This window comes from Lolium rigidum, chromosome 1, assembly GCF_022539505.1.
Source record: "Lolium rigidum isolate FL_2022 chromosome 1, APGP_CSIRO_Lrig_0.1, whole genome shotgun sequence".
Lineage (NCBI taxonomy): Eukaryota > Viridiplantae > Streptophyta > Magnoliopsida > Poales > Poaceae > Lolium > Lolium rigidum.
In genome coordinates, this window is record NC_061508.1 from 215,961,983 (window position 1) to 215,987,941 (window position 25,959).

At 44.7% G+C, this 25,959-nt stretch overlaps 1 protein-coding gene across 1 annotated transcript; it reads left to right on the plus strand.

Moving 5' to 3' along the window:
• Positions 1–6,546: 6,546 nt before the first annotated feature.
• Positions 6,547–10,660, plus strand: LOC124689864 (N-acetyl-D-glucosamine kinase-like). The gene is made up of 7 exons (XM_047223328.1): positions 6,547–6,779; positions 7,491–7,638; positions 7,890–8,081; positions 8,660–8,788; positions 9,311–9,480; positions 10,048–10,178; positions 10,433–10,660. The coding sequence occupies exons 1-7, from the start codon at positions 6,584–6,586 to the stop codon at positions 10,508–10,510; spliced, it is 1,044 nt and encodes a 347-aa protein (XP_047079284.1). The 5' UTR covers positions 6,547–6,583; the 3' UTR covers positions 10,511–10,660.
• Positions 10,661–25,959: the final 15,299 nt, after the last annotated feature.

Here is a 25,959-nt window from a genome sequence, read left to right on the forward strand (position 1 = left end):
CTGCCCTCAAAATTTAGGCCTGTATCAGGTCCCATATACCAAAACTTAAAATGGAATATTTGCATATTCCATTTTACAATTTTGGTATACAGTATCTAATTGGCCCCCGCGAATTCGAAAACAAAACCGCAAAGACCAATTTGATAAATATGACAATATATGATATTGTTTCACAGCATTGTTCGCATCAAACATCCAAAATATGTGCAAAACATCTTCTTTGCGCAATCATCCACCTGCATGTCAATGAAATAAGGTTCAAGCAACACCATCGTCGTCGGTAGCACCTTCAGCGACATCATCGCTCGTCGTAGCATGATACCTCCGCTGCGAGTGGCATCCACCGTAGCCATAGCATGATCACCTCCATCGCGAGTGGCATGCTCGTGGCTTCATGAGCTATCCTCATCCTTGTAATTTGTCCGAGCTTTCTCATACCCCACCATTTTTTGGTAAAGAAACTCATGGTGCTTGGATCCATCGTGATCGTCCTATTCTCCTCCATAACAAGGTCCGTCATTGCCTTCTTCTATTCTAGAGATAGCCTCCTCTCCTCCAAGTCACGAATTTCTTGCCACCTTTCTTGTTTCATCTCATTCTTCTTCTCGGACATGGCTTTCTTTGCTTCCAAAGTCTTGAGCGTCATGCTTTCTTTTGACCTCACAAACTCATCGATCTTCGAAGCCAAGTTTGTTGCTTCGACTTTAAGCTTCATCTTCTCCTTAGCCTTCTTATTTTCATATGGCTTCCCTTTGTTAACTCCTTCTTCCTCATCACTTGCATCATACAAACATAACATAGTTCCTTTCTTTGGTGGTGCCTCTTGCTCCCTCGATTTCCACTTCTCTAGATGCTCAAGCAACTTCCAACAATGTTGTAGAGTGAATGCTCTTCCTTTGGAAGGGGCCATTGCTTTGTACCTCTCCATTGTAATTGTTTCCTACATTCACAATCACAATCACACCAATGCAAAATGCAACATGAATGCATATGTATTGCAACATAATCATAAAAAGTGCACTCACATAGTCATCGATGGAGACGTCGCTCGAAGGTGCGTTCCGGACTTGCTCCATTACTCCACTCCATCGGCTACAACTAGCCTTGATCACATCCCACCGACCTTGTAGGGATCGATAGGAGCGGTAGACCGGTATTGCAACGCGAGGCATAAGGTCAGAAAACTTTTCTTTAATCCGCTGCCAATATCCACGAATGAGGACTGGTCGTCATAACTCGGAGGCATTTTGACGAACACGCTGGCGGCGCCGACATCGTTGTCCTGGGATGCACCGATTTCGGCCACTAGTGTAGCGGGTGGAGGAAGGCCGTTCATTTCGCGGTCCGCTGCCCCCCACCCCCATCCGCTGCCTTTGTCCACGTCACTCCCACCTTCGGTCGAGCTCGCGGAGTGGGAATGTCGTGGCCTTGGCAGGGCCAACAGGGCCGCCAAGACTGGTAGCCGGAGCCGCACTTCGCGCTTTCTATTCTTGGGAATGGCTGGGGCACCCGCAGTGGCTGTGGGTGCACCCAGATGAAGTGCGAGCAGCGTGGGGTGGTGGTTGAGGCCACACGACATGATTGGCGGCGGCGGGAGCTAGAAGAGGTTCATGGAGGCGATTCCGGCAAGCGGCGGCGGGGAGGGAGATCAGCGGCGGCGAGACACGGATGCGGGAAAATAGTGGGAGGAAACCGTGTCGGGACTGAAAATTTAGACCCATTTTTTTAAGGACGCATCGTTTTAGGTATTTGATCGGCACAAGAAATCGAACAAAAACATATTTTTACCGTTTTAAGCGATTTACGAGATCTACTAGAAATGGTCTTATTAGCTCCACACTGAAACAATAAATAGAGTTTGCCCAATCGGCCGGTCAAGAGGACATTTCTCTAAGAAAAAGAAGATCATCATCCTAACAAACACTATCCATCGCTTTCCATTTCGGTGAATACCTAAGCATAAACTAATCATGGATTATCTGCCAATTTATCGGGACTAGTTGAATGCCCGTGCGTTGCTACGGTTTCTGTTTTTTCTTGCAATATATGTCAATACAATAAATGTAAAATTTACATGTATCTAAAAGACAATCATAAAATATTCTAAAAACTTACAATGTTGTCTGAAGCATATTTTAACAACCATTATAATTGACATCGAGATAAGGCTACGGTACTGAAAAACTCTTATAGATACAAAGATCTCTTTGCCACGTCTCTACATTTGAATGTTTTATAACAACCTGGATTGCCAACTTGTTTTGCAACAGGGAATGTAAGTAGCTCTGTGTCTTCTAGGGAAAATAGGAAAAGGAAAAAGGAAAAAAAACAAGGCTGTGTCTTATGGGGAAAGTAGAAAAAAAAACAGGGCTATACACGCCAAGTACTATTTCTACAAGAGCACACACTTTTTTCCTTTGCTTGCTTGCCGTCCCTTCCTTCTTTACTCTCCGGGGGACATCACGCAGGAGATTTGGCATACATCAATAAACTGGAATCACCTGGAAGTTGAAACTGTTTAAGTTTATACCATTGTTTGAATCCTGCAATTCCCATGCAATTGGAATACCATAATGAGAAGAACAAAATTTATATATGGTATACCTCTGCGGATGAAAAAGAATTCAAGAAGATTTTTTCATATAATGCGAGTTTCAGCAACATGAAGTAGTATTACAGTAGCTTAGTTTCTGTCGTCTACAAATAACATTTGCAAGTAACACAATCTTGTATAAGCCATATTAATTCTGAAGGTGGTTTGGGAAAAAGAAATACATCTAGTTATGAACATCAGGAAGTACTGCATACAACAATAGCTTTACCTCCATTTCAATATAAAATAGCCTCACCTCTGTTTCAATATACTATATTGAAGCAACATATATGTATGAGGAATTGGATTCAGAACAAACACAGTGGAATGTAAGAAAAAAATAATCTGGTTAACAAGAAATAAATCAACTTCCAGAGATTAAAGCCTAGTCATGAGAAACACGACTAAAGTATCCTTGCCGATCACTGCAACCATCTGATGCCTCTACAACATCCTCCGAGCCCCAAGATGCCTTAGATTGGAAAATAGATAGTGCACAAATTCATGCCACAATAAATAGATGGGTATTTTTTTGGCAAAGTAAATAACAGTATTACGAAGCGATGATAAAGGGAAGAGTGGGGTTTTGAAGGCTATAAGAATGAGCTGGACCTTACAAGTTGGATCCTTGAAGATGGACATATAGTTTTTATTTTGTTCGTATTAACATGGGATTAAATTCGATGGGAGTCTGTTCCTCAAAAAAATTGAAGGGACTTTGTAACTTGCATGGTAATAGATAGATATAATCCAAATGTGGACATATTCTGCAAAGTTAAAAAAGCAGAAATATACTTGCTACAACATGACCACAATGTTTCAGTTTGGTGCACTCCTAGTTCAATGAACTTTGAAACTACATGTGCAAATTACATGTCATCATTTAACTTGTGTAAATCAGTAAATAATTTAGAATCTGTAAAAAAATTAAACTGAACACCTCTATGGAAATGTTTGACATTACTTTCAGAAAATTATGCCTGCACATGAAAATAGAACACTGAGTTTAAGGCGTAATTGTTCTTGCAAAGAGATAAGTGGTAACTATGAGCACTATTTCACGGTTCACACGCACTTGAGTTACCTTTCGTTCTCAAAATTCAACTGGTATCTTCAAGCATTGTCTGAATATCAGGTTGAGGAGTGAAAAAAGCAGGAAGGTTATGCTCGATTTAACAATTCTTGTATAGCATGGACATATTCAACACCAGCAGCTGTTGCACAGGATGACATGAGTAACTGAAAAATCGGCTCATTGCAGAAAAAGCATGTACCTCACATATCTGGAAATTTTATACGCTAGCACATACTGAGGTAAGAACAAATTTTGTGGTGAACATCAAGAAAAAATTTCCCAGCAACTCGTGATAACTTGCTTGCACATCTTCTATTCATCCTTGTTGTCACCGCCCTTGATCAGCTGCCTGTAGCAGGCACACAATAACCGTGAAGAAATTTATAATTAGACAAGTCAAATCAAAGGAGAAAGGTTCGATGAGGGTGTTCAACGCGAATCGATGCAGCGAGTACCCCAGGTGACGAGAAGCACGAGCACATGGAGTGGGAGGAGGTTGATGATGAACACGTAGCCTCCCCATGCGGAGACCATGTAGAAGTAGCTGAATGAAACGGCGAGAGCGCCCATGCAAGAGATCCTGTGTTGAAGGCGCGCAAAGAGAAATAAGGTGAACAACATCCTTTATAAAAGGTATTATATGGGTCTTGATTGTCAGTAAAAGTAAGAAGATAGATATATTTGTGCAAGTAAACAACTTTTTTAGAAGCCAGAGACCAAAACTGAATAAAAAAAATGAACGTAAGTCATCTAAAACAAATGAAAGACAGAAGCTTCCATTTTCAAAACCTGTTTATCTGTGTTATAACACAAGTATATGAAACAAACAAGAAAGAAAGTCAATCTGCACATAACCATTGACTTCATCTTTCATGTACTCCCAGTAATGTAGCATAGCTCATTTACTTGGGGTGGGCATATCTAGTTATATATTTACTGAAGTTTGGGTATTTTACAACATATCAGATCATAACCAAGAAAAAATGAACATTAACAAAAAAAAAAGATTAAAAAGATAAAATGAACTGAACGGATCTTACACAGCTACAAGCAAGCATGCAACACCAAGTAACTGTACATGTGTCAATTGATCTCTTTGTGATAGTGAAACAAATAAGTGTAACTGACTGAGATGTAAGGTTTCAGGAACAATACGTTATTCTCTGCATCAAAAGAAATAGTTGCCATCATCTTAATCAAGTCGAAACCACACATCTCGCATCTGGTATCCAAGTTAACAGCACGGAATGTGCACAATGAGGGGTAGTAAACCAGCATCTAGTGCATTTTAGACATTAGTTCTTCCTCTTTATTGCAAGGAGATGGCTATGTTAGTGACAATAATTAACCAAAGTGAATAACAGGTAAAACATAAGGTAAAACATAAAAGGTTGAAACCCTTCTATGCCCATAAAATTAACAGAGTTTCAAGGTGAGGTTCTCTAACAAATTTCGTTGGTTGACTACATTGCTTGTCCTTCACAGTGTGCATAGAAAATGTACAACCAACTGATGAAGTCAACAATCATATCTTAGAAGGAATAAGAACACAGTTCAAAAGGCCAAAACCCGCAAAGAAAACAAGAGGACAGAGTTGAAAATTTCATTGTCATGTTTGCCACGACCCAGACCTCAACGGCGTATGCGGCTACCTTCACATCCTGCAGGCGGGCGCTAGAACACGTTCACATCCTCCCCTGCCCCACGCACCCCTTTGGGCAGTAGTCGTCCTCCCCGTGCAGCTCGTCCTGCACCAGGAACAATGCGCCAACCTCCCTACCAAATCGTTGACTTCATTCATTCAACAAACAATCACGGTGCGTAGTGAGGCGGCTTCGGCGCAGTCCATGGTGACGGTGCCACACCTATAGACGACCAACATTAATTTATAATGACATAGATAATTGTGTGGTAGTGATTAATAAGCTCGGTGAACATCCATAGTATGAAGTCGTGCACCCAAAAAATGGATTTTCCATCTGGTGAGGACCAGATCAATACCAAATAATTAGACAAGTCCATCCATGTAAATGCACGTCCATCCTAATCCATGAGACCACTTCGATCATCATCCCTATTTAGATCCATTGAATTGAGCAGAAAACTGAGAGACGATGGAGGGGGAGATCGCTGGTCGTGCTCGCCAAAGCATGGATTAGCCAACAATAAGCACATGAGATTAAGAACTCAATCTCTCCATCCAGATCCAGGAATATCTAGAGATGGGTAGGTGTAGTCTCTCGTTCGTATGGCAGATTGGACAAAAGCCATACATAAGATCGGAAAAAAAAACACAAGATGCATCTACGTATACCTTCGCTCCTGCGCCAAATTGAACTGGTCCTGCGCTGCCGCATCTCCTTCTTTATGGGCTGAGAAAGGAAGCTGACGGCAATCTCATACCACATCGGCTGGAGGCACTCCGGAAGGAAGTGGTCGTCCGGCTTGGAGGCGCCGGCGGGACATGTTCTAGGTTTCCTGTGAGGAGGTATTTTTTTTGAGATTCCTGTGAGGTTTGGTGCGAGACAATGGGTCGCGGCTATTGGTTTCCTTCTCTTTTTCGATGGGTATTCTTAACCGGTACTTTTAACTTAGCGGTGGCAGAGAACCGTAATTAGATAATCTAAGTATCGACATATGTAAACCGAACCATCAGATGCAGATTGGATGGACAAGATGCTCCGAATCTCCTTCACCAAACGCGTTGTATGACCTACGACCAACTCCAATATAATAGTAAATAAACTGACAACCAAAGAAACCGATTCCTCCCAAACACAACATTCCAACATTATCGAAGACCTTTTCTGCACGGAAATAAATAAAAGAAAAATAAGGATCTCCGCTCTCAGCTTTGAGCCTTTGACTCATCACCTGTCTCACACACCCGACAAGAGAGGAACGGCCCAAGGGAGATGGGCAGCTACGAGAACGGCAATTCGCCGGCGGCCGCCGCCCCGGAGGGCGGCGTGATCCTGGGCGTGGACGGAGGCACCACCAGCACCGTCTGCGTCTGCCTGCCGGCCGCAATGCCGCCGCCGGAGTCGCCCAGCGCCGTCCCCGTGCTATCCCGCGCAATCGCCGGCTGCTCCAACCGTAATTCCGTCGGAGGTACGTAGTTGACCTAGGTTCGCGCAATTCGGGGGCACTTGGATCATGCCCTGTGTGAAGACCTGGATCTTGGGGCCTGCTGACCGGTCTCCGGGTTAAATCCCCGCGATTTGGGGTGTCGTTGCGTGCCACTTGTCTTGCGTAATCACGGCGAACTAGTTCTTGGATATTCCCCAATCCAGGAGAGGGTTTCAGGGCTGTAGATGGATTGTCTCCGTAGCTGTGGTTCTGGATGTCCTGATTTATTATCGAACTGGCGTTCTTCTATTTTCTTGTAACTGTTCATCATGCTCGTTATCAGTTACACAGTTTCCTTACTTCTCAATCACCTGATGAAGTTGTCGAAGAGAAAGTGCGGTTCCCTGTGCTAACAATGGACGTTGCCCCCAGAGTAGTGTGGTTGTTTTTATTGATGGTGAACACATATATGTTATTTGGACTTTGTAGATCGCACTAAAACAATAGAAAATCATTAGGATATAATCATTGTTTAACTTCCATTTTGCGTATAAAGGAAGGAGGGCCCACCCATGCTTATCTAAAATCTATACACAAATTGTGTGCGAGCGTCTTGCGGTGCGAAGTATGTAGTTGGATGAGAGTGCCTGTGATACTCCTTAATATTTTTTTTGTCCATGTTGTAATACGGGTAGCATCATTTGGTCCAAGTCTTTGCTCAAGACATACTGATCGCTCTGTTTCACTTTCCAGAAAGCGCTGCACTGGAAACTCTAGAACATGTCATGATGCAGGCCCTCACAATGGCCAGCACAGATCATTCTAATGTTGTTGCAGTTTGTTTATCTGTATCTGGAGTGAATCATCCTTCAGATCAGCAGAAGATGCTGGATTGGATCCGGTACAGTCCTTTGTATACACTTCTTAAAATGCATTCCCCGGAAACAATTTGCTATATCTCTTTGTTCACCACAACTACTTGATTTCAGTTCAGAGAGATTCTGAAGTTTTTGGTATTTTTTTTTTGCAAATGCATCAGTAAATAGTAACTCGTCATTTGGTTATTGGCACATAATTCAGAATGTCACCATGCAAACAAGACATTTGTCAAATTTATCCTGTCATTGCTAAGTGAGCCCTTTTGTTATCCAGCAATCTATTCCCTGGGGATGCCAAGTTTTATGTCGAGAATGATGCAGTGGCGGCCTTAGCCAGTGGTACAATGGGAAAGCTACATGGCTGTGTATTGATTGCGGGCACAGGAAGCATTGCTTATGGGGTCACCGAAGATGGAAAATTAGCGAGAGCAGCTGGTGCTGGTCCCGTTTTAGGCGACTGGGGCAGGTGAGTTGCATTCTTCATGAAAAAGGGTCAATAATGAATTACTCCCTCTGTCCCATAATATAAGATGTTATGCAACATTCTGTAAGGTTTTGAATGTCGGGGCAGATATATAACTATAAAAACTAGTTTCAGGTGCCCTTTACTCTTTCTGCAGGGAGCATATATATATGATTTCTAACATGAGAATGGGATGATGTTTGTTTATTTCTTAGGAAGTATGGATATTTAGATTGTGTAGAAATCCATAGCTATAATTGAGCATGCCATGTTAGACTTTGTGAAGTATGGATATTTATATAGTGTAGAAATCCATATCTATAAGTTGAGCATGACATGTTAGACTTTGTATGAACAGTCATAGAAACTATTAATCTCAAATGCACTAATATAATACTCTCTCCTGAGTCCTGACAAGTGGTTGTCTATATTTTTCATATTTCAAAATGAAACCCTACACTAAGGAATGGATGCAGTTTGAAAGATTGAACTATGACCGCGAAACCTATCGATGTGATTACAATAGAATAACCTGACACAAAGGAAAAGATAGTTGACTACATGTGTACACATGAATGCAGTGGATATGGCATTGCTGCACAGGCCCTCACAGCAGTAATAAAAGCACATGATGGCCGTGGACCACAAACTAATCTTACGGGAGCGATCACTAGGAAGCTTGAAATTGCTTCTCCAGATGAATTGATTGGGTAAGTCCTCTCGCAAATATCCTAATGCGCACTAGTCTCTAGGCGCCATCCTTTATTTGGGACTTCTTGGAACTGTTGGCTACTAGTAATGTTGTTTGGCACCTTATGTTCTGTGGTCACGTGTTACTTCTTGCCATCTAGACTGATTGCTTAATTGCTAAAGCTACATAACTATACTAGTGTGAAAAGAGTGAAATTATGTGCAGCACTTTTGTGATAACTACAGCCGTTTTGTGGTGCGTTATGTTGCATCAGTGTATAGGCTTGAACATGTAGGAGACAGACCTTTGCTATTACTTGTAGATGTTAAGCATTCTCATTTTCACTACTATAGTTTTTCGTCTCATTTTCAAATTTACCATGTTATTTTTTATGAACTTCCGCATCCAGCAAATGTTTATAAACTCTTAGAAAGATGACATTATATTGCATAAGAGCCAAGTAATGGTTTAGCTGATACAACTATCGAGAGTTGGAATCCTGTACGTAGCTGTCATTCATTGTTTTACGTTTATGGCACAGTTGGACATATGCAGATCCATCTTGGGCCCGTATTGCAGCACTTGTTCCTGTGGTCGTATCTGCTGCTGAAGACGGTGACGAAGTAGCAAACACGATTCTACGTGAGGCAGTGCAAGAGTTGGCTGATAGCGTCGTAGCAGTTGTTCGGCGCCTTGCATTGTGTGGTGAAGGTAATTATGACGTTGATTGTGTGGCACTAGCACCATCTGCTATTTTTCAACTAGTTCCGTGTTGGTTATTCCTGAAATGAATGGGTAATCATACCTTCGCAAGTACTCCCTCCGATCCATAATAAGTGTCTTTGTTTTAGTTCAAATTGATCCATAATAACTTTCGTGGTAACACTTATTTTGAATTGGAGGGAGTAGCATTTTTGGGGTTTCGATGATATATTATCAGGCTTAATTTATTCCTGTAGATTTGGTCTCAACATGGCCCACACATCCGGTGCTCTATTTCATGCGACTATTAAGCAGTCTGCTGGTTCCAACCAGGGAATTCTGAGTTGTCTCTGAGATATTAGCTTTCGGGGATACCTACTGTACTGATATTTCCAGATATGGTGCACTGCACAAGTTGATTCATTTTCCCGAGATACACCATACTTGGCACAAAGTGCGGGTTGTTAGAGACCTGGAGCTTTGTAGTATTAGGCTGTTAACTGTTTGACTAGCGATTGGAACTGAGAGTAAATCATTGTTATGTTTTTCACTGAAGGGCCCTTTTTTACTCTGCAGATGGAAAGGACCAATTTCCACTTGTATTGGTTGGAGGTGTCCTCGAAGGCAATAAGAAATGGAACATCAGCGGCGAGGTCATAAAATGCATTTCCAAAGTCTTTCCAGGTGTCCATGCTATTCGACCTGAGGTCAGTGTAAACTAATATCACCAGTTATGAAGAGTATTTATAGCCATGCAATTCCCTGGAGATTGAACACTGAGATTTTGGACGATTTTTTGGTATGCTACCAGTTCTGCTATTTTTTTTGCACATAAGGCCAACAGCCCAGCTTTATATATGAAGTCACCGCGGCACCAAGTAGCTGCACCAAGTAGTTCTGTTATTTGAAATCCAACAAAGAATGAGTTCGTTTGGCAAATGGTTTTATGATTTATTTCCAGGTGGAACCGGCAATTGGTGCAGCATTGTTAGCTTGGAGCCATCTTCATAAAGAGTCCAAGCTGGAAAACGGAAGCTGATTCGAGCCTCGAAGAATGCCCATGCATGACGATGCTGGCCAGCCAAATGATTACCAGAACTGGATGGTTCCAAAGGCGCATCCACTTTGTAAAAAAAAAATGGTGAGTTCTTCACCAGCACCAAAGTCGTCTGGCGTGTAAAGAGCGACGTGCGACGTGCGATTATAGGTGAGAGGAGGGGGGGTAAAATTGTACAAAGAATTGATCACTGGGTCACTGTTATTTGCTTTCAGAGTGAGAACCATGTAATAGTGCATCATTGATAGTTCATTCTCTATTGTATACTGTGACTCGGTTCAGATTATTGAAATGCTGCTTTGCCATTTCACTTCAAGTATCCTAAAATCATACTAGCAATTTACAAAGGAGAAGGCAATTGCGAACCAACCACTCACAAGTTTAATTACAACATTTTCAACTAACCGCAGCCTCCTAATTTAGTTCATGTTATTTCTGCTTCTGCTGCTCTTAGTTCATGTTGGTTTTTTGCTTCTGTTGCTCTGCGCCTGCCGCTGGAAAATCAAAGCCATTAGGGCTCGTTTGGCTGTTGGGACCAAAATTCCCTGGAAAAATATTCCCGACTGGGAATAGACTGAAACAGGAGCAAAAACTCCGGGATTATATTCCCGACCTCCGGACTAGGGGAAAAATCTCCCCGGAAAAAGGCCGGGAACCCGTCGGGATTCGAGTAACCAAACAAGCCCATATCATCCCCAATTTCTCCCTGAGTAGGGGAAGTCTCTCCATTAACTCCACCATCAGTACCACTCCGTATCTCTGACGCTGCAAAAAAGCCCACCTTAACCGGTGGATTTTTTGGTTGGCATGAGCAAAAAGTACCTATAATAGTTTTTTTTTTTGGCCAGCGAATCTTATTTCTCAGTGGCTATCAAGGCCAGCGGACATATTTACGCCATGTTTTAGTCGACACTGGCACGCAATTGAGCCGTGGTAGGTGCCATACAAGAGAGACACTCTTTTGTACAGTGCTACGGAAAAGGTATTTATTATTGTGCTGTCCATTGTAACCACCATTAGTTGTGGGTCCTACACATGAGAAAGGCCAACCACACCCCGCTGACTAGTTAAGCTTGTTTCGCTGACTATTGTGGCCCACAACTACCTAGCATTCGCTTTATATCTCGCTCTCCACTCAGCAAATTGCCTGAGGCAAGCGACATAGGAGACTGTTGACACGCCTGGTGGCGAGGCAGAGAAGGGACCGCTGACGAAGCAGATGAGGGACCGATGGAGACATGAAGATGCAAGTTCAGTGGACGGGGGTGGATTTGTAAGTTACTCGTTTTCGTCTAGATCCAATTTGGGGCTTCTTTTTTTTCTGATCTATTTTGGTACTTCGATTTCAGCAACATAATTTAATTGTTTCGTTGTTAGGCTGACATTACCGCGGTGGATCTATGGACCATAATGGAATGACATGGCTTTGATGTATCAACAAGTCAGAAGATGTTTGTGCAATAGATACCCACACATAGTCGTCACATTTGAGGGCAAGCACGCCTGCAACCATGAAACCCCTTAGTGCCCTTACTTGGTATGGAGGGATCGACCGCGCTTGAAGCAATTGCAGCACGCATTGATCGTAACGTGGGAGGAAGCCCCCGACGAAGAAGGGAGCGATTTGTACGACGAGGCGAAGATGGTGAAGGAATCAAGGAATGAAGTCAAACAAGAAATTATCAATTCATTAATAGTAATTCACGATGTTTGCCTTAGTGTGTCACACTGTTTAGAGCTTAGAGCTCGTTAGGGTTAAGCTAGATGTACTATTTCTAGGTATTGTTGATTAGTGTAATATTTGTACTCCCTCCAATCCTAAATATAGGTCGTATGCTTTTTGGCACGAATATTAAAGAATACATTTGGAGGGAAAGTTACGCCACTTTTTGGTGAGATTACCACTGACTAATCGACGTGAGAGAACAGTGGAGTTTGCATTGGATAAGAGAATATAATAAAATCTCTAAAACAATCTCCAGACAAGTGGCACAACACAGTGTGCCTTATATTTTGAATTTTTTCTCAAAAAACTATATTGCTTATCTCCAGAAATGGAAGGAGTATTATGTTAGTCAAAACCATGTAAGCGGAAGAATATATTTATGTTATTACTTGTCATTGACAAACTTGACCCGCCTTTTGTATGACCCATTTAGGGCCCTTTGTGCCAACTTGGCCCAATAATTTTGTGGGCCATAAAACAAACCCTAACCCCCACTTGACACTCTGACCTGTTTTCTATACAGTACCACTCACGTACCTTCGTACTCCTCTCATCTCTAATATCCACAATCTCTCCACTCCGAACCCTAGATCCGCACTGTCCACATCTCATACTGTTCTCCACTCTCTACAAGCGAAGGAGATGGTGTCGGAGTCGCAGACATCCACCGATGATCCCTAAAAAGAAGGTTTGTTCTTCATTCAATCTACAGATCGAGTTCCTTCTTGTTCTCTCTCTAATCGATCTCCATATGGTTTCAGATCCACCCATACATCGTGGGGCTCACAGTGATGGACTTAGATTTTAGGGAGAGAGGTGGGATGGCGAGTTCGTCAGCTAACAAGCAAATAGAAGGCACAATTTACCCAGGTTCAGGCCCTCGGAGGGTAATATCCTACTTCTTTCTTGTCTGATCTTGATTATCGATGAAGTAACAATGTGGCCATGATGTCCACGGTGGTGTAGATTGTGTTCTATCTGCCCTCTCCTCGCCTGGTGGTCCCTCCTAGCTTTATATAGGAGGCTAGGTCTCGGGTGCTGTGACTAGGTCGGTAACATAGTAGGAAAGAACTCTAGGGTTACTAATCTTAGGCCTATCCTTGTTCCGCACACCAGGAACATGGGCGTCGAATGCTTCATAGTTGTCAAATTATCTTGGGCTTCGCGGTCCTTAGCAGGTTATCAAGTGGGCCTATAGCTGGGCCGCACCATGTATGTTAACTGTGGGTAGCTGACGCACTACGGGAAAATCAGGCGCTGCCGTGTGGCCTATCATTGCCGTGAGGCACCGCATGGCAAAGACTACTTTGCCGTGCGCCGCAAGAGGCACGCACGGCAAAGACTATGCGCACGGCAAAGTTACAGGGTGGCGCACGGTAAAGTTACAGTGCACGGCAAACTCACCAGTGCCGCACGGCAACGTCACCGCGCACGGCTAAGTCCATCAAATGCGCACGGCAAAGAAGCCAGGACGGCAAAGCCAATAAACGCCGCACGGCAAAGAAAATGTGCTCGGCAAAGGGCTGGGACGTTGCCGTGGGCCTCCCTTTGCCGTGAGGCCAGACAAAGTGCACGGCAAAGCCGCCTTTGCCGTGCGACTCCTTCTTTGCCGTGCGCCATACTTCATTTTATTTGTTTTTCTTTCTATTTTATTTCATCTAATACTTATATTTATTTTTTTATTAGTTTTACTTTTTGATGACTATTTATTAGTGTTACTTAAGACAATGTGCAATACAAAATTACTCTCCATGTTCATCCCCCACATATATCAGGGTTTCGGAGCAATTAATACGCGCTTCGGAAAATCTGCTAAGTGTTATCGCCCAAATGTGAGGAAGGTCACACCGGGGAGCTACTTTTTCACCATTACACCTTGCACCACACCTTCACACATATCATAAGTCCACATGCAAGATTTGGTGGGGTTTCGTTGCTTCGGCGGTCGTTCTCCCCCTCCTCCCTCCAAAACAGCGGAACGTGTGCCCCCGCGGGTCTACCACCTAGATTTCTCCGCGCGAGGGTGCACCAATGTACTTTTTCATTCTTTTAGGTTTGTTTAGGACATATACACATGGAGAACCAAGATTGGGACCCTTTGGCACATATACCCCGCAGCTAGAGCCATTATCACACGATCGAGGGTGTGCACGATCTACTGGTTAGGGTTAGGTGTAGGGTTAGGGCTAGGGTTTAGGGTTTAGGGGAGCTACTTTTGCACCATTACACCTTGCACCACACTTTCACACATAGCATAGGCCCACATGCAAGATTTGGTGGGGTTCCGGTGCTCCGGTGGTCGTTCTCCCCCTCCTCCCCCCAAAACAATGGAACGTGTGCCCGGCGGGTCTACCCCCTATATTTCTCCGCGAGGGTGCACCAATGTACCTTTTCATTATTTTAGGTTTGTTTAGGACATATACACATGGAGAACCAAGATTGGGACCCTTTGGCACATACACCCGTAGACTAGAGCCATTATCACACGATCGAGGGTGTGCCTGATCTACTGGTTAGGGTTAGGTGTAGGGTTAAGGCTAGGGTTTAGGGTTTAGGGGAGCTACTTTTGCACCATCACACCTTGCACCACACTTTCACACATATCATAGGCCCACATGCAAGATTTGGTGGGGTTCTGGTGCTCCGGTGGTCGTTCTCCCCCTCATCCCCCAAAACAGCGGAACGTGTGCCCCGACGGGTCTACCCCCCTAGATTTCTCCGCGCGAGGGTGCACCAATGTACATTTTCATTATTTTAGGTTTGTTTAGTACATATACACATGGATAACCAAGATTGGGACCCTTTGGCACATACACCCGCAGCTCGAGCCATTATCACACGATCGAGGGTGTGCACGATCTCTCGGTTAGGGTTAGGTGTAGGGTTAGGGCTAGGGTTTAGGGTTTAGGGGAGCTAATTTTGCACCATCACACCTTGCACCACACTTTCACACATATCATAGGTCCACATGCAAGATTTGGTGGGGTTCCGGTGCTCCGGCGGTCGTTCTCCCCCTCCTCCCCCCAAAACAGCGGAACGTGTGCCCGGCGGGTCTACCCCCCTAGATTTCTCCGCGCAGGGTGCACCAATGTACCTTTTCATTCTTTTAGGTTTGTTTAGTACATATACACATGGATAACCAAGATTGGGACCCTTTGGCACATACACCCGTAGCTCGAGCCATTATCACACGATCGAGGGTGTGCCTGATCTACTGGTTAAGGTTAGGTGTAGGGTTAGGGATAGGGTTTAGGGTTTAGGGGAGCTACTTTTGCACCATTACACCTTTCACCACACTTCCACACATAGCATAGGCCCACATGCAAGATTTGGTGGGGTTCCGGTGCTCCGACGGTCGTTCTCCCCCCAAAACAGCGGAACGTGTGCCCCGGCGGGTCTACCCCCTAGATTTCTCCGCGCGAGGGTGCACCAATGTACCTTTTCATTCTTTTAGGTTTGTTTAGGACATATACACATGGAGAACCAGGATTGGGACCCTTTGGCACATACACCCGCAGCTAGAGCCATTATCACACGATCGAGGGTGTGCACGATCTATCGGTTAGGGTTAGGTGTAGGGTTAGGGCTAGGGTTTAGGGTTTAGGGGAGCTACTTTTGCACCATTACACCTTGCACCACACTTTCACACATAGCATAGGCCCACATGCAAGATTTGGTGGGGTTCCGGTGCTCCGGCGGTCGTTCTCCCCACAAAACAGCGGAACGTGTGCCCCGGCGGGTCTACCCCCCTAGATTTCTCCGCGCGAGGGTGCACCAATGTACCTTTTCATTCTTTTAGGTTTGTCTAGGACATATACACATGGAGAACCAAGATTGGGACCCTTTGGCACATACACCCGCAGCTAGAGCCATTATCACACGATCGAGGGTGTGCCTGATCTACTGGTTAGGGTTAGGTGTAGGGTTAGGGCTAGGGTTTAGGGTTTAGGGGAGCTACTTTTGCACCATCACACCTTGCACCACACTTTCACGCATATCATAGGTTCAATACATATGGTATGTCGGCTGCAGTATACAGTTGTTGGCCAGTGTTTGTTATTCCCATGAACCTCCCCCCTGGCGTCTGCATGAGATCAGAGAACATGTTTGTGTCGATGATAATCCCAGGGCCCAAATACCCGGGTAAGAACATGAATGTGTACCTGGAATCGCTGGTGGATGACTTGGTTCGTGGCTGGGAAGGTCGCGGGATCCGAACATATGACGCATCAAAGAAGGAATACTTCGATATGTATGTGTGGCACCACACGTCCCTGCATGACCTGCCAGCACGTGCTTTGTTCTGCAGGTGGTGTACACATGGGAAGTGGCCTTGCCCACGGTGCGAGACATGAGCCATGACTTTCTTCTGGCTAAACAAGGAAGGCAAGTATTCATGCTTTGATGAAGCTCGACAGTTCCTTGAGCGGAGGCATCCGTACAGGAGTGATGTAAAGAGTTTCAAGAAAGGCCGTGTTGTCCGTGGCCCGAAGCCAATTCTGAAGACCGGAACGGAAATCAAGGCCGAGTTAGATGCTCTTCAGCCTAGCCCTGATGGGAATGGTTTCTTGGGATATGGGGAGACACACCAATGGACTCACAAGCCGTGCTTATGGAAGCTCCCTTACTTTGAGTTTCTCGAGCTCCCGCATAACATTGATGTAATGCACACCGAGAAGAATATCAGTGAAGCCATTTGGAGCACGATTGTGGACACTGAGAAGACGAAGGATAACATAAAGGCTCGAGTTGATCAAGAAATGTGGTGCGATAGGCCGGAGTTGAACATGCAGCCACCTCATGGTGCCAAAAAACTTGGACTAAGCCACACGCTCCGTTACGCCTCACAAAGGCCCAAAAAAGGGAGGTCTTCCAATGGATGAAGGACTCCTTGTTTTCCCCCGATGGGTTCGCAGCCAAGCTGGATGAGGCGTCCGAACATTGAAACGTTGCGAGTACAAGGACCGAAGAGTCATGACTACCACATATGGCTTGAGCGGATAATGCCGGTGATGATTCGAGGCTATGTCCCCGAGAAGACTTGGCGAGTGCTAGCAAGGTTGAGTTTTTTCTTCCGCCGCATTTGTGCTAGGGAGTTAGACACTAAAGTGATTGAGAAGTCTGGATAAAGAGGCACCCGTGTTGCTTTGCGATCTAGAGAAGATCTTTCCTCCAGGGTTCTTTAATCCGATGCAACACATGATCCTGCACCTCGCGGAGGAGTGCTTAAAGGGGGGCCCGAATTGGGGCCGTTGGCAGTTTGGTCCCGAGAGAGAAACACAAAAGCTTCGTCAAAAGACTGGCAATAAATGCAAGATCGAAGCATCCATAGCCGAGGCAGTCCTGAACATGGAGGTGGAAAACTTCACCACTAAGCACTATGATCCCAACATTCCCACAAAGCACAACCCGGTCCTCCGTTACAATGCCGCCAACAATGAAGAAGTACCCAAGCTTAGCATCTTCGTGGGGCTTGGTGGCAAGTCAAGTGGCTCGAAGCCATACAGAACGGACCTACAGGAGCGGACCTTGATCCACTTGTATATCTTAAACACCATGGTCGAAGTGAAGCCGTACATCAAGTAAGTGCGAACCATTTAATTATTCACAAACATTCACGGCCTTGATCCACTCGTATGTTCGTGGCTAACTCTTCCTCTTTTCATCGGTATAGGCAATTCAAGGCTATACATTGGAAGAATACCCACAGGGAGCCTACCCCGGAAGAATCCAAGTAAATTTTCGATAAGGGCGGCGGTTTCGGTTTCAGTAGCTGGTTTTGTAATTTGGTACTATTCTATCCAAATTAGCTAGCACTTCCGACTTGTATCGGTCATTTCTTGTTCTAAACTTCTCGTGCTAAACTTGTAGGCAAGAACTGACAAAGAGATGAAGTCAGAGCTAAGAAAAATTGCTAGGGGCTTTGACCATTCCCTCGAAGCGTTCAACTCCTATGACGTGAACGGGTATCGCTTCCAGACCCATAAATACACAACAAGCCGGCCCAACGCGAAGACAATAAATAGCGGGGTGGTATGTCAAGGTGATGATGGGCTCCATTACTATGGAAGAGTCGAGGGTATATACGAGCTGAATTACGGGTTTCACAAAGGGCTAAATCCCGTCATCTTCAAATGCCATTGGTTTGACCCACGTCGGGTGAGACGGGATCCTGAAATTGGGTTGGTCGAAGTTGAAAGGAACTCTGTTTATAAGGGAGAGGATGTGTACATCTTGGCCACCCAGGCCTTTCAAGTATTCTATCTCCCGTACGCGTGCAAAAACCCGATAAAACGTCTACATGGATGGGATGTTGTGATGACGGTGCCTTCACGCAATAGGCCGCCCCCGCCAAACAAGGACGATTACCGCCACGTAGACCCCTCAGCAAAGAGTGTCGAGTTTTATCAGGAAGAAGGGCTCCCCGGCCATTTCACAATCGGCTTGTGATACGTCTCCGACGTATCGATAATTTCTTATGTTCCATGCCACATTATTGATGATATCTACATGTTTTATACACATTATATGTCGTATTTATGCATTTTCCGGCACTAACCTATTAACGAGATGCCGAAGAGCCGACTTGTTGTTTTCTGCTGTTTTTGGTTTCGTAAATCCTAGTAAAGAAATATTCTCGGAATTGGACGAAATCAACGCCCAGGGGCCTATTTTTCCACGAAGCTTCCAGAAGTCCGAAGGAGAGACGAAGTGGGGCCACGAGGCGGCCACACACTAGGGCGGCGCGGCCTGGGCCTGGGCCACGCCGGCCTGTTGTGTGGGGCCCTCGTGTGGCCCCCTGACCTGCCCTTCCGCCTACATATAGTCTTCGTCGCGAAACCCCTAGTACCGAGAGCCACGATACGGAAAACCTTACTGAGACGCCGCCGCCGCCAATCCCATCTCGGGGGATTCTGGAGATCACCTCCGGCACCCTGCCGGAGAGGGGATTCATCTCCCGGAGGACTCTTCACCGCCATGGTCGCCTCCGGAGTGATGAGTGAGTAGTTCACCCCTGGACTATGGGTCCATAGCAGTAGCTAGATGGTTGTCTTCTCCTCATGTGCTTCATTGTCGGATCTTGTGAGCTGCCTAACATGATCAAGATCATCTATCTGTAATTCTATATGTTGTGTTTGTCGGGATCCGATGGATAGAGAATACTATGTTATGTTGATTATCAATCTATTGCCTATGTGTTGTTTATGATCTTGCATGCTCTCCGTTATTAGTAGAGGCTCTGGCCAAGTTTTTGCTCTTAACTCCAAGAGGGAGTATTTATGCTCGATAGTGGGTTCATGCCTCCATTAAATCTGGGACGATGTGATGAAAGTTCTAAGGTTGTGGATGTCGTTGTTGCCACTAGGGATAAAACATTGATGCTATGTCCAAGGATGTAGTTATTGATTACATTACGCACCATACTTAATGCAATTGTCCGTTGTTTTGCAACTTAATACTGGAAGGGGTTCGGATGATAACTCGAAGGTGGACTTTTTAGGCATAGATGCATGCTGGATAGCGGTCTATGTACTTTGTCGTAATGCCCAATTAAATCTCACAATATTCATCATGTCATGTATGTGCATTGTTATGCCCTCTCTATTTGTCAATTGCCCGACTGTAATTTGTTCACCCAACATGCTATTTATCTTATGGGAGAGACACCTCTAGTGAACTGTGGACCCCGGTCCATTCTTTTATACTGAAATACAAATCTGCTGCAATACTTGTTCTTTACTTGTTCTCTCGCAAACAATCATCATCCACACTATACATCTAATCCTTTGTTACAGCAAGCCGGTGAGATTGACAACCTCACTTGTTTCGTTGGGGCAAAGTACTTTGGTTGTGTTGTGCAGGTTCCACGTTGGCGCCGGAATCCCGGTGTTGCGCCGCACTACATCCCGTCGCCATCAACCTTCAACGTGCTTCTTGGCTCCTCCTGGTTCGATAAACCTTGGTTTCTTTCTGAGGGAAAACTTGCTGCTGTGCGCATCATACCTTCCTCTTGGGGTTCCCAACGAACGTGTGAGTTACACGCCATCAAGCATATTTTCTGGCGCCGTTGCCGGGGACCTGAAGAAAGTTACACCACATAGATTTCTGACTCCCACGTCAACTACACGCCAGCTTGCCGACTATCGATGACATGGTCGTAGACGATGAACAAGAAGATGCGGGCATGGATGGAGACAATGCAGAAGATGAAGCTGAGGATGTTTGTGCCCCGGAAGACCTGAGTTTGCTCGAGGCGTTCAGAGCAGGGATTGACCTCGATGCAGATGGACCACCTCCAGGTTTCATTGATGATTATTGGTTCGCCGAGCCTGATGACGATGAGGAGACACGCGGTCCAATCACGGATGGCGACACAGGCTACTGATCTATGTAGTAGTAATTGTGAGGCTAACCTATTTGTAATAACTCTGTGTAACCGTGACGTGCTATGTTTGAGAGAACTCTATGCTAGCTATTTGTTGCTTCCACTAATTAATGTTCATCTATTTGCATTATTGTTGCTTTCATTAATGTTCATCTACTTATATTTCTGTTGCTTTCACTAATATATATCTCTTTACAATATTGCGTACTAATAAACCACTCTCTTCATTTGTGTTTGCAGGTGATTGAAGCATGCCGCCAAAAAAAAAGGGTGGCGGCCTTACAAAGAAGCTCAAGGACTTGGTAGGTGCAGGGACTTCGAGGCGGGGCCGAGCTACTACCCCCCCTCCTAGCCCCCCTCCCGTCGCTCCCCCAGTGCGACCGCGTAGGAATAATGCGACACGGGTACTCACTCCTAGTCCTAGCCCCCCTCCCGCAGCCGATGATGATGATGAGGTGGAGGCTGGGGTGAGGAGGACCAGGAGCACCACGGGGGTGGGGAGGACCAGGAGCGGTACGGGGGTGAGGAGGACCAGGAGGAGGAGGGGGTGGGGAGGACCAGGAGGAGGAGGGGGACGAGGAGGACCTCTCGGAGGATGAGGGGTTGGGGAACTTACCGTTCGATCCTGATCCAAACCTAGTTTGGCAAGCGCCGGAGGATTACCAGTACGTTCCAGCTGTGGAGAGGCTGAGGCCACGTGATAGGAGGCCATATCAGCGTGGGATAACACAGCTCCCCGCACTGAAGCACTGGCGCTATAGCCATGTTGTTCTAGAGCCCTATGGAAGGAGGTACATGTTAATTTTTGGCATTTCGTTATCGCAATTTTGTCATTATCAAAATTATTATCACATACATATTGATGTTGTCGTTTCATGGTGCAGCTCGTTCAGGTTTGAAGACCCGTCGCAGAGGCCGCCACGTGGGTACTCGAACATCCTTGGGGGCCTACTTAGAAGGTATTTCCCTGGGATAGTCAATCTCCCTACTGGTGGCTGCGACGTAGCTTGGAGGTGGGCGCACTACAGCCTCGCGGAAGATCCTCTTGGCCGCGGCAGCGCGGCGGACGTGGTTGTTGGCAAATTTTGGGTACGTGACTTTTGACTTCTTACCATTCATACAGTCTCCTTGGTTGACAGTACGTGCACTAAAGCCCCTTGTTTTACCTATGTGCATGGTTGCAGAGATAATTCAATAGGGCCGAGGGCAAGGAAAATGCGTGCGATGATGTCCTACACCAGCTTGCAAGGAAGAGGGTGACTGGCATGCACTACGAGGCACGTGTTCAGTGCGTCCGCGACTGGCACGCTGATACGTCCCAAACGTATCTATAATTTCTTATGTTCGATGCTACTTTTATGATGATACTCACATGTTTTATACACATTATATGTCATTATTATGCATTTTCCGGCACTAACCTATTGACTAGATGCCGAAGAGCCGATTGTCTGTTTTCTGCTGTTTTGGTTTCGAAATCCCAGTAAGGAAATATTCTCGGAATTGGACGAAATCAACGCCCAGGGGCCTATTTTTCCACGAAGCTTCCAGAAGACCGGAGGACTTACGAAGTGGGGCCACGAGGTGGCGCCACACTAGGGCGGCGCGGCCCAAGCCCTGGCCGCGCCGGCCTGTTGTGTGGGGCCCCCGTGGCGCCTCCTGACTTGCCCTTCCGCCTACTTAAGGTCTTCGTCGCGAAACCCCCGAGCACCGAGAGCCACGATACGGAAAACCTTCCAGAGACGCCGCCGCCGCCAATCCCATCTCGGGGGATTCAGGAGATCGCCTCCTGCACCCTGCCGGAGAGGGGAATCATCTCCCGGAGGTCTCTTCATCGCCATGATCGCCTCCGGATCGATGTGTGAGTAGTTCACCCCTGGACTATGGGTCCATAGCAGTAGCTAGATGGTCGTCTTCTCCTCATTGTGCTATCATGTTAGATCTTGTGAGCTGCCTATCATGATCAAGATCATCTATTTGTAATCCTTCATGTTGTGTTTGTTGGGATCCGATGAATATTGAATACTATGTCAAGTTGATTATCAATCTATCATATATGTTATTTATGTTCTTGCATGCTCTCCGTTGCTAGTAGAGGCTCTGGCCAAGTTGATACTTGTGACTCCAAGAGGGAGTATTTATGCTCGATAGTGGGTTCATGCCTCCATTAAATCTCGGGACAAAGTGACGAAAGTTCTAAGGTTGTGGATGTGCTCGTTGCCACTAGGGATAAAACATCGATGCTTTGTCTAAGGATATTTGTGTTGATTACATTACGCACCATACTTAATGCAATTGTCTCGTTGTTTACAACTTAATACCGGAGGGGGTTCGGATGATAACCTCGAAGGTGGACTTTTTAGGCATAGATGCATGCTGGATAGCGGTCTATGTACTTTGTCGTAATGCCCCGATTAAATCTCATAGTACTCATCATGATATATGTATGTGCATTGTTATGCCTTCTTTATTTGTCAATTGCCCAACCGTAATTTGTTCACCCAACATCTCGCTATCTTATGGGAGAGACACCGCTAGTGATCCGTGGACCCCGGTCCTATTCTTTATATCTGAAATACAATCTGCTGCAATTGTTCTTTACTCGTTCTTCGCAAACAACCATCATCATCCACACTATACATCTAATCCTTTGTTTACGGCAAGCCGGTGAGATTGACAACCTCGCCGTTACGTTGGGGCAAAGTTCCGTGATTGTGTTGTGCGGGTTCCACGTTGGCGCCGGAATCCCCGGTGTTGCGCCGCACTACACTCCGCCACCATCAACCTTCAACGTGCTTCTTGACTCCTACTCGGTTCGATTAAACCTTGGTTTCTTACCGAGGGAAACTTGCTACTCGTGCGCATCACACCTTCCTCTTGGGGTTCCCAACGGACGTGTCAACTACACGCATCAAGCAAATTTCTGGCGCCGTTGCCGGGGAGATCAAGACACGCTGCAAGGGGAGTCTCCACTTCCAATCTCTTTACTTTGTTTTTGTCTTGCTTTGTTTTTACTTTATTTACTGCTTTGTTTGCTGCATTATATCAAAACACAAAAAAATTAGTTGCTAGCTTTACTTTATTTACTGTCTTGTTCTCTATATCAAAAACACAAAAAAATTAGTTACTTGCATTTACTTTATTTACCTTTAGTTTATTTCATCATGTTTCCTCCTAAGTTCACTCTGAAAGACATACCGGTAGGACGTGGGTCTATAATTGGGAGAGATAATATAGAAGATTTTTTCACTCATGTTAGAACCGTTGAAGATTTTGAAGATAGACACTTGGTAGAACTTGCTCCTACTTATGAAATTGTCGTTGCTTCTTTAGTACACATGTTGGAAACTAAATTTGTTAATCTCAATCCTATAATCCAACACATGTTTCTCACACTCGGTGATATGGAAGAAGGGGAAAATAAAGATTTTGTTTTAGAAACCCTTCTTAAAGAATTTGGCGGTGTAGCAAGAGAGGCTAGAAAGGTCTTTATTAAATATAAGATGCTTGGCTCTTATACCAATTTTGTTAGTATCCTTGAAAAGATGGACATGGAGAGAGTAAGGTACACTAATAATATTAATGATGGTGGGGAGATTAAGACAACAATACCTTGTAAGCTCCTAGGAATGAATGATGCTCTAGAAAATAACTATGGTTGGCTTGTCCCTGAAAATTTGTTTGACGAGGATAGCAAACCTAAGAATAATGAAAAGGGAGCCTCTCGAAACTCACATAGATAAGATAAAATGCATAGTTGAGAAAACTCCCAACACCTATGTTGATGCTTCATCTCTTGATAATACTTGATTCACACTTTACGCGCCTAGCCGAAAGGCGTTAAAGAAAAGCGCTTATGGGAGACAACCCATTATTTTACTTATGCACTTTGTTTTATATTTGAGTCTTGGAAGTTGTTTACTACTGTAGCAACCTCTCCTTATCTTTATTTTAATGCATTGTTGTGCCAAGTAAAGTCTTTGATAGTAAAGCCAATACTAGGTTTGGATTGCTCGCGCAGGAACAGATTTCTTGTCGTCACGAATTTGAGCAAGTAGGCTCAGTAGAAAAATCAAAAAATCTGCCAATTTACGTGCGTGATCCTCGGATATGTACGCAACTTTCATTCAATTGGGCATTTTCATCCGAGCAAGTCTGGTGCCTCTTTAAAATTCGTCTTTACGAACCGTTCGTTTTGACAGATTCTGCCTTTTATTTCGCATTGCCTCGTTTTGCTATGTTTGATGGATTTCTTTGTTCCATTAACTTTCGGTAGCTTTGTGCAATGTCCAGAAGTGTTAAGAATGATTATGTCACCTCTGAATATATGAATTATGCACTGACCCTCTAATGAGTTTGTTTCGAGTTTGGTGTGGAGGAAGTTTTCAAGGGTCAAGAGAGGAGGATGATACAATATGATCAAGAAGAGTGAAAAGTCAAAGCTTGGGGATGCCCCCGTGGTTCATCCTCGCATATTTTAAGAAGACTCAAGCGTCTAATCTTGGGGATGCCCAAGGCATCCCTTCTTCATCGACAACTTATCAGGTTCCTCTACTGAAACTATATTTTTATTCCGTCACATCTTATGTGCTTTACTTGGAGCGTCTGTTTGTTTTTGTTTTTGTTTTTGTTTGAATAAAATCGGATACTAGCATTCTTTGTTTGGGAGAGAGACACGCTCCGCTGTTTCGTATGAACACATGTGTTCTTAGCTTTATCTTTAATGTTCATTGCGAAAGTTGGACTATTTCATTCATTGTTACTCCCTCCGTTCTTTTTTAATTGACTCAAATTTAGTACAAAGTTGTACTAAATCTGAGTCAATTAAAAGAGAACGGAGGGAGTATATGGTTGGAAACGGAAAATGCCGCATGTGGTAAATGGTTTAATGTCTTGAATAATGTGATACTTGGAAATTGTTGTGCTCATATAGATCATGTTTAAGCTCTTGCATCATGTACCTTGTACTCATTAATGAATAACTACATAGAGCTTGTTAAAATTTGGTTTGCATGATTGATCTCTAGAGTCTAGATATTTTCTAGTTGAGGTGTTTGAACAACAAGGAGACAATGTAAAGTCTTATAATAGTTACAATATGTTCATATGTGAGCTTTGCTGCATGATACGTCTCCAACGTATCTATAATTTCCGATGTTCCATGCTTGTTTTATGACAATACCAACATGTTTTGTTCACACTTTATATCATTTTTATGCGTTTTCCGGAACTAACCTATTGACGAGATGCCGAAAGGCGCGTTGCTTGTTTTCTGCTGTTTTTGGTTTCAGAAATCCTAGTAAGGAAATATTTTCGGAA